The sequence below is a fragment of the Lathamus discolor genome, chromosome 5, assembly GCF_037157495.1.
Source record: "Lathamus discolor isolate bLatDis1 chromosome 5, bLatDis1.hap1, whole genome shotgun sequence".
Taxonomy (NCBI): domain Eukaryota; kingdom Metazoa; phylum Chordata; class Aves; order Psittaciformes; family Psittacidae; genus Lathamus; species Lathamus discolor.
In genome coordinates, this window is record NC_088888.1 from 36,467,268 (window position 1) to 36,481,573 (window position 14,306).

At 39.2% G+C, this 14,306-nt stretch overlaps 1 protein-coding gene across 1 annotated transcript in view; it reads right to left on the bottom strand.

The window, feature by feature from the left end:
* Positions 1-3,233: 3,233 nt before the first annotated feature.
* LOC136014285 (centromere protein J-like) overlaps positions 3,234-14,306 on the bottom strand; it is a 32,211-nt gene continuing 21,138 nt past the window's right edge. The window contains 9 exon segments of the mRNA XM_065679075.1: positions 3,234-3,423; positions 4,183-4,303; positions 4,666-4,750; positions 5,506-5,646; positions 6,447-6,545; positions 7,404-7,559; positions 7,821-7,927; positions 8,363-8,477; positions 9,325-9,483. Of these exon segments, the coding sequence (XP_065535147.1) occupies positions 3,234-3,423; positions 4,183-4,303; positions 4,666-4,750; positions 5,506-5,646; positions 6,447-6,545; positions 7,404-7,559; positions 7,821-7,927; positions 8,363-8,477; positions 9,325-9,483 (1,173 nt within the window).

Here is a 14,306-nt window from a genome sequence, read left to right on the forward strand (position 1 = left end):
CATTAGGTTATATGGGCATGTCATGACAACTTTATGTGGAAGGAGGTAGACGTACGCTGAAATTGTACTAGAAAGATATGTCAAACAGTACGCAATTTGAAAACTGTAATCTATCAGTTACCATGAGATTTTTTTTTTATAATTAAAATACTAATTTTTTAGAGGAATTCATGCAATATTAAAGTAATCCCAGAATAAAACTGGAGTATTGCATTTCTCAAAGCATCCTCAGAAATGCCGCCTGATGGGTACTGTGGTTAGGCATCTTTGTTTTGCTTGCATTAAAACTAGTGATCAGCTGTGCATGCAAAAATACCTACACTGTACTGAAGTATTCTAGATGATAGGCAAAATACTGCCGTGCCCTTGTGCATCTTTGCTGCCCCAGCTGTCTGAACGGAAGTAACACTGTTCAGAAGTCATCGTATTCTAAATTTGAATCAAAATTGTGGCCGAATACTGGCTATAGCATGTTCCCACTCATGCCAGAAAACCTGTTGAAAGATAAGAAGTGGTATTTCCCACCTGTGTTCCATCTCCCTGAAGGGTTCATAAAAATTTGTACACCCTCTAGGACAAAAACCATAGTAAAGCAGGTACGTGTTCACTACTGTTCAACTATGTATGCAGTCACGCTTAATTTGGATTATTTGTGTTCCTGCAACTGTGAGCTATAGATGGTAGAGCCATTACTGCTTCTGGTTAACTAATGCAAGTGGAAGGTGGAGAAGATGGGGTGTGAGAATCAACCCATGAAAAATAATGTGGTGTGTGTCATAAGTGGTCTGTGAAGGACTCCCACTTTTAACATGCTTGACAGAGCTTGTCATTTACGTAGAAGTTTTTTATGTCTCTTCCTTTTCAAGCCAAATTTTTGCCCCTTATTTCAATAATTCCTTTGCTATTATATTATGAAATATCACTTGAAAAACATGCCTTGGTAAAAGCAATGGCAAGACACAGGTTGGCAAAAGTACTGTGAAATCCTCAGTAGTCTCACCCTTTGATTTCACCAACTAAAGGTTTGCTCTTGGTTTGCCAGAAGGTAGAACTACACTTGCAGGAAGCATTTTGATTCTGGAATAATTTGGCCTACACACCTGCATAGGTGTAATGCACAGGGGATATGTACAAGTCAGTCTCTAAAACTATGCATGCAACAATGCATGTTTGGAAACACCTTGCTGATGTGTGCATTCACCATACTGATGCATGCAGCACAGTTGAGAATGCTTAGCAAAGCAAGGAGCAAGCAGGATACAAACAAAATTGTTCCTTATTTAATTTACTATTAGAAGGCATAATATACACAGGTTATTGAATGGCAAACAGTGATTTAAGGCTAAAAGCTGCAAGCAAAGCCTGTTTTCTGTATTACTATAGAAACAAAAAGAATGTCAGCATATTAAGTGGTGAACCTTTTGTTAAAAGGAATTCCTGGAAATAAAACCAGTGGTCCTTTAGAAGACATTAGTATCATTTCTAGCTTCCCAGAGAAACTGAAAACATTAATAACATTCATTAGTTTCATCATGCTTAATCAAGAAGAAAAATCAACATAGATTTGTTTTGGTCAGCATAATGAAGTGCTGAACTGAAATTCTTACTGAAACACATGGAAAAGAACGATATCTTGGATTTATTTTAATTAGAGTTTCCTTTCACAAACCACATAAGTTATGTTAAATATTTCACTAGAGAAAAGCACAGGTTTATAAATTGTTCCTTTGTTACGCAGGAGTAAAGGAAAACAATGCATTTTATTATCACATCAGCCGACATCAAACTGCATGGATGTTCCCAGCATCATGATCAAATTAATAAACTGAAGCATGGGTATGATCAATATTAGCAACACTTCTTGCTCTATTCAATCTATTTCTTCCAAAGATGCTCTCTAACTTGAATGGTGATTCATTGATAGTCCGACCCACTGGAAACTGAAGAGAAGAAACGGCAATTCCATAGTCTTGAAATTATTTTGCACTTAGGTGTGAGAAACAGCTGAAGCAGCATGCTCTGAAAGTGTTTGTTGCTACAGGAATTTATGGAGGGCATAAGGAGATAATTGGTCTTCTCAGTCAATGGGCAGGTAATGAGCTGAGCTCAACAGGGAAATGCTTCAGTGCTTCGGAAAAATTCAAGATAGATGATGGACAGGTAGTCTGTAGGGAAAGCAGTTGAAAGCAGCATCTGATAAATGATTAATCCCCCTAGGTATCGAGTGCCATCCAAAGAGCCCTGAGGATGGAGAGATTCACTGACCAGAAATATTTTTGCACTACTGGAAGGATAAAGGCAGTAGTGGAAGAGGTTAATTCAAATACAAAGCATTACAAAGGAGGTCTGAGGAAAGACTGCTGGAGGAAGAAGAAACAGGTATTTTATCCAAAATAATGACAAGGATGCAATAAGCATTACATTTTGTCTTCAAATGCATGAGACAGAGTTCTCAGATTATGATCCTGTAATCATTGAGTAATTTAGGTTAGAAGGGACATCCAGAGCTGTGACTGTTTACTCAACTCCTGCTCAGGTTTTGGTCTAATGTACAGCTCATGATAAGACCTGATACATGCTGGTATCTTCTGCTCCAAAGAATCCAAACCAACTGAAAACATTAATCACTTCTACATTTTTTTGTGAGTTTAACTGAGAAAAAAACACGATACATAGATTTGTTCTACTTGGCATAAAATCATAGAATAGTTAGGGTTGGAAAGGGCCTTAAGATCATCTAGTTCCATCACCCCTGCCATGGGCAGGGACACGTCACGCTAAACCATCTCACCCAAGGTTCTGTCCAACCTGGCCTTGAACACTGCCAGGGATGGAGCATAAACAGGCATAAAGCAACATAAACTAGAATTCAGAAGGTTCTTATTCCATGCTTTTTTGTTGTAGTCACTTTTGTAACTAATTAGCAGAGAAACAAAGGAAAGTGTGATCAATATCATGAAACAAACACTTTGATGAGAAATACTACGGGTATTTATTTTAATGCTACATACACAAAGAGGACATGACTGCATCTCCTTCAAGTCTTACTCAAGAGACATTTAATTTGGGTAAGTTTATTCTGAACAAAGCACCAGTCACTGAGACAAAGTGAATTACAGCCCTATGATTCCACACATTTATTTTTGCAAGGCTTAAATCTTCCTAACAGTTCTGAACTGCCAAGAAAACAGGTTGAGCTACTTACGTAGAGTGCAGCCCCTTGAGGGGAGGAATCATTTCTTATCTAGGATGATATTACCCTCCTCGTCTTTGATTTGAACCCGTCCAGTGGAGTACTTGGTTTCCTGTCTGCCATTGCAGTACACAGTTTTCACAGTGCCATCGGGGTACTCCCGCCTCTTGAACTGCACAGTGTGAATCTCCTTTTGGCCATTACTGAATGCCACTATTTTATCTCCATTCCTGAAAGAAATAACAATGAATGAAGTGGTGAGATGGCACTGTCTGTTATTAACCTATCTCACTGAGCTGTCTAATGTGACACAATGAAAATGGAAAATAATGTCAAGTGGGAACTTTATCAGGTAGGTTATAATTCACCTCAGAATTTGCATGGGATGGCATGAGATTTGATATCACAATAAGATTTCAATACAAAGTACTTCAGTGCATAGAATTATACCTAATACATTGTGAGATCCACATTTTTAAATAACTTCTTTATGAGGGGATCTCAAGGCATTTTACAAGCAGGAAATCTGTTTTACAACAGGATCCTCCTTAAGCCAAGAAGAGGCATGTGTAAGAAAATCTTACTGTTGTTTTTCCTCATTTTAAGCGGAGGAATAGAGAGAGAATACACAAAATTCTTTGCCCAAGCTCAGAAAGACAGACAAAAAGCTAGGAATAGAGCTCAGGAGTTCTCATCCTGAGTCCTTTAGTACCCACATAGCTAATACAGGCAGCTGGTAAATTCACAGCAACCTTGGCCAGTGTAAAGTTACATGGAATTAAATGAGGAAAATTTCAGTCACCTATCATCCAAGGTGGAAGTGAACAATTTTCAGTGCCTCACTGTAGCAGATCCCTCATTATCTTACAAGCCCTTTCTTCTTTCATGTGGAAATTTCCCAGCCATGCAGAATCCAGCCAGAGTTTTAAATGTCAGTATCTTTGTACCTGTGTTCAGTGCCTCTTACCTGTCACTAACATGAGACTTACTTTTCTACTTTTACTACTGTACCATCTGGGAAAAAAGTTTCCTTGAATCCATTGCTATAGAGGCATTTCACTGTGCGATCTGGGAACACAATTTCTTTTGTGCCATCAGGATAATGTTTTTCTGTGGAAAAGAAGATGTAAAAAATCTGTCTGATATTCTTCCATGTTTCTTTACACAGAGCTAGATCAGATATTTTTTGGACACTGTAGTGAGATTGGAAATGATATCCAGTGTACTGCTAAAGAAATCAAAGAATTGAATATTCAGATAATCAAAATTCAAAGAGCATTTGCATCCCATTATTATCTTTCTTTTGTAGGAAGAAACTGAGCAGTAAAGTGATGGAACATACTGGAAGAGAAATACAAAGACAAAGCTAAATAGGGAGAAAATACCCAATCTGCTGGAGTCAGAATAAGACAACACTTTCAGAATAAAAACCCTCCTGCATGTATAATTCACATTTATGAGTTCTTACATACCTATCTGATTATTAGGGAACTGCAGCACCTCCAGGCCATCTGGATAAGCAGTGTGGGTTGTCTGTGCATCTGCATAATAATAAATCTGGAAGGAGAGTGAAGTGTTTGTAGCATGTTCACAATATTTGCATAAGCAGATTCAGCCATAAAAATGTGCTTAAAAATAACCCCTCTTAAAAAGGTAATTTCAAGGTCATTTTCTGCCCCTGACATCCATAAATGTAGCTATTTTTGTGCTGCTGTTCCTTCCTCTTATTCATCCCCCCCCTTCATTGCTGTGTCTAGATGACGCTTCTTTCATCTCTGCAACATACAAGAGAACAGTGCACGCATGAAAGTCATCTTCCCACCTCTTTGCTTCAGCTCCGAGCCATGCACTGTTAATTTAAAAGAGTTCTGCTGATGCCAAGGCCTCACTTATTTCCACTCTAGCTCACATTATTTGTAACTGTTTTTATTTACACAATACCAGATGGAAGAACTTCCTATGATGGTGATGGCTTGACTTTGCGAACGAAGATTTGGGAAGGGCTTTACTATGCTACCTGCCCTACAAACATACAAAACCAGTCCTTGCTTCAGTTGGCTGCCCCTGCCCTTTGCCTTCTTTCAGTCTCCTTTAGTCTGCTTAGCCAGCTACCTGCTTGTTGCTTCTTTGCCAGCTACATTCATCTCCACTTTTGTCCTTATAGATGAAACAGTTTCACCGCTCAGGGTTGTTAAACCAACACCCTTCCTTGTCAGTTTCTCCCCAGATTGATAGATCAAGATAAATGATAGGACATTGTTGAAAAATCACTTAATAATTATATTTTACTTAAAACAAAAAAAGTTACACACCACTGTTTGATCTGGCATGATCTTCTTTACATCTCCGTTGAAAAAGCTAATTGTTGTCATTCCTTTATCAGCACTGATCTCTTTTTTAGTACCATTGCGGAAAGTGATGATTCGACGTCCATCAGTAAGCACCTCTTCTACCTTCAAACACATAGATCATCTAATATTAATTAAGTCAAAGCACCTCAGGTGCTGTGCAGGAAAGTTTACATAGCCACTCAGACACAAATTGTCTAGCTTTCATGGCAAGGAGTAGTGGAACATAGTGGGAAGCCAGCAGGAATTGCCTGCTCATCCCCTCCTGGAAAACAAGGACTTCCAGGAAAGGGATGAAACCAGCTGCCAAGCTGAGCTATGGGCCTTCAGGAAAAGGGCAGCTGGAAGCAATCTCTAGATGCAGCTGGGGAATCACTGGGGGTTTTGACAGGTGGCTTGAGCAAACGGGACAGGCTGCATTGAACCCAACTCCACTAATGCTACTCCAGGCGTAGCCAGCTGTGTCTAATGAAAAGCTTCTCCCACAGTGGTGTGTCCAGCTGGCACATTTCACTACCATTCGATTCATATCCAAGGAAAGAATGGCCTTTAATCTTGCGTTACCAAACACCATCACTACCCCACTAGCACATTTTCATTTCTAATGGTAAGTATATAATTCCTGCCAGCCCATAACTGAGATAAACAAAACAAATCTGGTGAAAGTCACAGAGTAAATCCATATGGGAAACAAGAAAACAATTAATTTACTTGGTATTCAGCTCGTCAGCTATAAATATTTCCTATCATTCATGGTGTGAACTTTATACTTCAGCTCTCCTTTAAGGAACACACATTTAATTGGAGACATAATAGTCTATGGCTACTTGAAGTAGTGATTCCCATCTGTACTGCAGTCCTATCAGTGATCTCTTCAAATATGTTTACATCCTATTTTACCTCACCTTTCCATCACGATACTCAATTTTTTCCTGCACCTCTTCTTCACTTATTCTTCTGTCTTGATGTAGCATTGACCTTCCAGATAGTGTTGATTTTGGAGGCTAAATTATGAAAACATCACAGTCAATGATATATGAAAAAAAAAGTTTTAAAAATATTTTCATTAATTTTCATTAACTGTGCAAACCCCATGTTTACTTTCACACACACAGAGGAAAGCTGCCCTTCTTTCTGGTATTGTCTTGCATTTGTAACCAATTTTAATCTTTTAGTCATAACTAGAAAAGATGCACATTAACTCCAGTTAGCTTTGGTTAGCAAAACAAAAGATAACATAGAAAAAGTCCAAAAATGAGGTGACAAGAGTGCATTCTGGTGAAACTATACTATAGGAAATTAAGAATGAACACAAGAACAAAGAATGGGTCTGTCTCTGAATATTGAGCTACTGATTTGAAAGAAATGTACCTGTATTATCTAAATCCACTCTTCCAAAACAAATTAAATGGTTCTTAGCTGTAGGTAATGCTAACTGTGTAACTTAAGAGCTATTCAGGATGCTACACTTCCAATTCACCACTACAATAACTGCTCTTTGCACTGTCTGGCAGCATAAAAGAGCCTTAAGGTAATTGACATCTGACACATAGCATCAAGAATGGTTACTAACTAATGTTAATTGCAGTTTAAAGATGTGGTATGTTTTGATATGTGGGATCCAAAGGAACACGCAATACTGCTCCCCAAAGGGCTATGATATGCTCCAGTAAAAAGCTGCAAACACAGTGCCCGAAGTTGCCAGATCCATACCTAAAACTCTGTGCCCACTGCATAGCACTGGAAATGGGAACGGAAGTTTTCTTTCTCTTGATGTGTTTAATTTCAGTTCACAAATCGAAAAAAAAAAAAAAAAGTTGGTGATTATATAAGAGCCAGGATTGTAAGTAAGTTGCTCAAACCTTTGTTTCAGCATCCACGAAAGCAGTAGAACTGTCTGTAGATACTTTGCTATCATATGCAGTTATGCCACTTCTCCTGTGTGTGGTCACAAAAGCCACTTTATTCTGAGGTTTTAACAATTTTTCTGTCTTTTGAAGGTTAAGAGCCTCTTCTTTCTGAGCCAAAATAAAAAAGGTAACTAGCAACATAAATCTATTAATGTCCAATAGTTGTGCAGGAACATCTCGATAAAGAAATCTACTACATTTTTTGTAAGATATTGCAATATTGTTTCAAAGAGTGTACTTATCATGAGTAGAGGCAAGCAAATAAAGCCAAGAGAGTATTGTTTTCAGCTGGATGGGAGTTAGCATTTTGCATACGAAAACTAAGATCACAGACTCACTGAATTATTTTATAGTTACATGATGAAATACCTCTGTTTCTTCAATGTTACTGCAGAGTGCAAAGCTGCAAGTGTCATTGCTGTGGTTATGTGAGAGGAGCATGTCTTCTGAGCTATATGAAATGGGTAAAGACCTGCCTATAGGAAAAAGCAAAGTAAAAGGGGTCATTGAAAGCATACAAAAATTGCTGAACCATGTTTCCATACCTATCTCAGAGGGTTTTTTAAAGATGTTAGCTCTCAGATTCTTGCAACAGATTGCTTCCTATACCAATAAATGTTTGCTAACAGCTTGCCCATCGTCCCTAAGGTCATTTTGTCCTGGACCAAAGTGAAGTGCAGACCACATCCGTTCTCTCACCTTCTGAGCTTCCAGGACAAAAAACACAGTGCGTAAGCAGGCAACAGCACAATCTGCTTGCTCTCTCTCGTAAAATGCAATTTTCATAATTCTTCTAAGAATCATAAGAGTGTCTTAGTGCTAACATATTGCCCGTGACCCAAGAGTTGTGGACTAGTGTCTCCAAGTCATTTGCAGACTACTCTAGGCAGGCAGAAAGTTCCCACAATTACCTTTTACATAGGAAGATGAGTTAGGCTCCTTAAAACCAACACTCAGATGTGAGACAGCTCCAGGTGATTTCCTGTCATCTATTCTTCTCCCAGCAGGAGAAGGTTGATGTACAACCTGAAGCAAAATGGAGATGCGCTGACATACAGCCGTGCTTCACTGTAGCATGGGAGCTGTTAATGACACTAATTAGTGCACCTCCTTTTCCTAGGAGTTTAGCTGTCTGTGCACTGATATGGTACTGGTGTCTAATCTTGGTTCAGACTGTTGTGGAAAGAGATGTGAGAGGAAGAGCTGGAAGAAACCTCAGACAGATCCATCCCTCTACCCCACCCCATCCCTTCTCTTGGGAGCTGCATTTCAGCAGCTCTTACTCTCGGTCCATGTTGGGTTGTACTGCAGCCATGCCTGTGCCTGGCCATGCACCTCATTGATCCATATCTTAACTCTGACCCATGGGCTGGCTTCCTATTGTGACCACCAATCTCATCAGTATGGGCTTTGATGACTGGGATTCTGGCATGACCCTGGCTTCTATCCCCAGCCTGCTCTCCTCCCTGGCTGTGGCTGTGGGATGGGCCCTATCCTGACAGACCGCATTGGGAGACCCTGATGCTCACAGCCCCTGGTCCCCAGGGAACTGCTGGCCCTGAGATGCCTTTATGCTTGGTGAATGGGATCAGCTCTGCACTTTTGCTGAGGGCAAGGGGTGCAGTTTTCGGAGCATTCACCCATGATCTGGCCTGCAGGTGCCCAAATAGCAAAATAAATATAACTATATTTTATATTTATACATTATATATGTATAAACAGTCTCTAAGATAATTTCTGGCAGAAAACCTGCAGAACCAGTGAAAGAGGACCAAGCAGCAGCTATGCAGGGATCAGGATCCCAATCCAGCTTCTGAATAATACAGTAAAAAGAAAATAAAGGCAGTCTAAGTAGATCTTGTTAGTGACTTACTTTTTCTGGTTCAAAAGGTGTCAGTCTTCCTTGGTGAGGTGTCCTCCTGCCAGTTGGTGTGGTGCTTCTGCCAAAAGAGCAGTTAGATGGTTTCTTTTCCTGATGCTCCTTTGTCATCGATCTCAAGGGATCATCCTTTTGCACAGAACTTTTTATTGTCTAAAAGGTTTGAATGAATTTGCAATAAGTTGATATAAACATCTTCAAACAGCATTAAAAATCATTCTACAACAGATGCATTATTAAGCGTTTAAAACTTTCAGGAAAATATTTGTGTATGTGGGCATACCCACAGACACACACATATTTTATACATAAATCTCCATTTGGGGTCTTATTTTGCTTCTCATATTTATAAGTCAAGGGTAATCCAAGGCTCACAGTGCGAGGCCAATAGCTGCTCTCAGGTTCTCATCTTTCAGTGCCAACCATCCAGCCAAGATCTGGAAAGATATCCCTCTCTGGGATACCACAACTGAGCTGACATATTGCATGACAACTCACTTTTACTTGCCAGATGTCCACCATTTATGCATTTTGCCCTCATACTTCCCCATCAGTCAAGGCTGACACAAGCCTTGCTAAGACAGATGTAAGACACAGAAAGGAAATGAGATGTGACCAGTTTCAAAGAAACTATATCAGACATTTATACTGGAAAGATCACAGTTAGTCAAAAGCATTTCCTCAATTTTTCTGGGGAGACATTTGACCAGAGCACAGAGGAAACATAAAATATTCCTGCATTACCACCATGAGATATATGGGATTTGCATAATGATTACCAGGGTTGGTCAGATGCAAAGGAATCGTTACCCTGATGTAACAGGAAAACTGAGAATGCACTCTTGCCTAGTCAAAACTTTTAAGGTACCAAACCTAACACAGAAATGACTGGCAATATGAGACAAAAGCATAGTCACCACTCGCACTGCGGAAGACATCCCAGAAATGGCAAAGGACAATGCCCATGTCCATCAGAACTGATAGCAGAACAATGGCTAATGCACTGAGCTGGTCAATGGCTGGAAATGAGCACATGATGGTCAGAAACAAACATTCAAAACCCCCTATGGAAATGATAGCGGGTACTCTGATTTAGAAACTTCTCACACACTGGAGAGGGGATGCTTAGGAAGGTGAGAGTAAGCAGTCCATGCAAAGAATGTATTTGCCGTCAGCTACATTTGTCCAAATCCATGAGCTGCAGCTCAAGAGACATGGGACTAGCAAAGCACAAATGCGAAGACTGCGCAATTCCTTCTCTGACAGCAGTCACTATTTATTCGACAGCTGTAAAATTTTCCTCCTTTGATCAATGAAAGTCAGGGGATCTGTTGTTATTGCGGATGGTGATCTCTTATTCATATTAATAAATGACATCACAACTTAATGGATGTGCTTACAAGGAATGAGACAAGAAATAAATCCTATCGCAGCACCAGAAAGTTGTAGAATTTTTAAAGGCTAAATCTTTTCCTCCAAGCTTAAAATGATTCTGAGCAGGAGACAGGCAACTGATCAGCACTTTCGGACAAGGATACTAGAAGGTACATAAATTAATAGAATTCATTGGTCAAGGAATATGATATCTATTTTAAATTTGGAGGTGTCTTCTGCAGGCAGATTCTGTGGATATGCCTGACTTCTTCAGATATAATCACGATTTCAAGTTAGAAGTGGGTAGGCAAACTGTCAAAATATGCCTGGGATTTCAGCTTGAGACAAGCAGTATAGTACTGAAGACCTTTAAAACTATTTTTGTTGAAGACTTATTATCTCAAAAATTGCAGGCTGATAGAATGAAAGAGTTCCTAATCTGTCATTTTATTGTTAAAGATCTCAAGACTGAAACTACCAAGCAATTTCAGAGAACTTGAAAAGCCATCTGTGCTGTTTCACAGCAGCTCAAGCCAATCTCAGCCCAAATTACTGGAGTCCCACTCTTCTTCTTCTGTCCCCAGCCCTTCCTTTACATGCCAACAGCAACCACAGAGGGGAATTGACCTGGCTCAGTGAGTAGAATCAGGCAAAAATGAGCTGCTTTTTCTGCCTGGTTAGTTTTGAGCCAGCTAGCTTGCTGTCATCAGAAAGTGCTAAGAGGATCACAGCAGCTCAAATATTCATCAGCTTCATTCAGACACTAACGTGGGCCTTGGGACTTGAAAAGCAAGTCTTATGGTGACACAGTACCCCAGAAAGAATTGAGTCAGACAATGGGAGTCATTTCCAAAACAACCTCATAGCCAATTGAGCCAAAGGGCATGGCATTGAATGGGAATATCACATCCTCTATCATGCACCAGCCTCCAGAAAAATCAAACAATACATTGGACTGTTAAAGACTACACTGAGAACAATGGGTGCTGGAACCTTCAAACACTGGGACACACATTTGGCAAAAGCCACTCCATTAGTCAACACTAGGGGATCTGCCAACAGAGCTGGCCTGGTCCAATCAAAACTTTTTACATACTGTAGTATGGGATAAGGTTCCTGTAGTGCACATAAAAAATATGCTAGGGAACAGAGTCTAGGTTATTCCTGCCTCAGGAAAAGATAAACCCGTTTGTGGGATTGCTTTTGCACAAGGACCTGGATGCACTTTGGCTGTTGTGTAGTACAGAAAGAATGTTGCAATTCAAGCTATTAAAGAACTACCTATACAAGACTTGTAAATAGAAAATACTTCATTACAAGAGTTTTAACACACAGCTGCCTAGGAAGCCTATTTTAGGAAAGGAGACTTCATGAGCCGCGTTTGAAAAGAACATTCAGAAGTCAGCATTTACTGATGCAGTGCAATGAGTGATGCTGTAGCCAAGGAACAGAGACCTCTATAGGCCTTAAAAATGTGAGAAGAGGCACATGCTCATTCTTTTTAACTTAATTAATGAGCTCATGAAGTAGGATGTGTTGGACTGCAAAAGTGAAGAAACGAGTTGAAGCCAGGGGGAAATAAGAGCTGTTTCCATGAACATGGTGAGTTTTGTTCATGGTGTATCAAAAGAACACCCCATTTAGTTGAGGGAGCTTCCATGTACAACAGTGCTAGTAAAGCTTCTCCAGCTAGTTACATATGCCGTTGTAAAAGCTGCTGATCTCATATTTTATGCATCACACATATTGCACATTTTAAAATTATTCACTAGCATACCTATTTTTAAAACAGTAATGTCAGATTAATCAAGATGATAGGCTTAGCGAATTACATGTGGTCTCTGTTTTCATACAGATGGATGTCATTCTAAGAGATTGTTTCATAAATCGTAGCAATCACTGCAACCCTGGCAGCCATTGCAATTTAGCTCTACACTTCTTTTGGAGACTCAAGTATGAAGTGTTTGGTTTAATCACACATGATGAGGTTCTTGATAAAGATTCTCTCTATTCCATCACTTGCATAAACAAATTATCTCACTAAAACTTTTTACTTTTTTCATTGGAAACACATGGATCTCCATTAAATGCAGACCCTTGAGATACAAGGGGATTGCAGGGTTGGAGATAGAAACAGCCTCCCAGCATGCACAAGATAGATCAGTTGTTTCCCATCTCCACTGAACATAGAATAAAAATTAATCAGCTGATTAGCTGGTGACAACAAAAGAGACAGATTTTAGTTGTGAAGTAAAACTTCATAACTAAAACGATAGGTAGGCAGCAGATGATACCAGCTCATTTTGGATCTTCTTGGATCTTTGGATCATCTCCTGTCTTTTCATGGGAGCTGGCAACATACAGATTGAGTAATCATCAGTGACAGTGATCCTGTTCTCAGCAAAAGGAGGACCGTGTGACCTCTCAGAGTTCCTCCAGATCTATGCTATCAGGAAGGCAGAGGAGAGCGGGAGGATGTGGTTTCACTCAGGGCCCACCTAAACTTAAAAAACATGATGTTCCCTTGATCCTCAGGCTCAACAATAAACCTTTAAATTTTCTAATGAGCTTTTTCTCCCAGATGTTAATACCTACAGTTCCTCACCATTTTGACACAAATCAATTCTCTCGTTTGTCAATTCCCATAAATAAGGATCTTTAATGGCCTTCAAATATCACAGTTTGTGTTCCATAGAGTTAGCATCATGTGGACTTTGCATTCCCACTAACAGATCAAAAAGCTGAGTAAAAGAAAATAAAACAGTGATAATTCAAACGCTACAAAAGCCTTTCTACACATTCCCAGAACTCATACTTCCCTGCTTCAGAGTCAGTAAATGGTCAGGAAGAATATTCATATACAAGGAAATAACATGCTCAAAGGTCATCAAAATCCCCTGCAAGATTAGACAGCAAAATCCCTCTAATAAGATTCAAAGTAAGCGCATTTGATCTTGGTTGAAACTTTTCCAGCAAAACCAGTAAGAAATGTTATCAGTATTATCTTTCAGTAGAAATGAAAGTAACTATTCTCATAGAAATTACTAGCATTTATCAATAGTAGCATGTCAGGTAGGAAACTGACAACACATTCCTGCGGAGTGATACCTTCAGAAATAAGCTTGCTTGGAGAGAATTCATATTAATAAATATTAATAAATAATAAATATTAATAAATAATAAATATTAACAATTTTGGCCAATCTGTACATCTTTCAAACCACATTTTGAAGGAACCACAATGATACACAGTTAAAATGGACATCTATCTTGTCTCATTAAAGAACAGTTTGAAGTGGCCGGTTCCTCACCAATTAGGTCATGCTACAGTACAAACACAAACCATGATTAGAAGTATTACAGACAACCAGAAGATGTCTTTTTCAGAAATGTAGAACATCTCTCAGATATGTCTTTTTTTTTTTATAAAATCCTTTCTTCCAAAACTCTGAATTTTAATCTCTACTGATCATTATTCAGACTTTCTCTACCATTATTTTTTCCACATATCCTCAAATTCTATTAGCTTTGAAAGCAATAAGACAGAAATAAGTGCTAAGTGTTGTTTTGCCTTCTTAATTGCAGCTGCTGAAACTTACCAA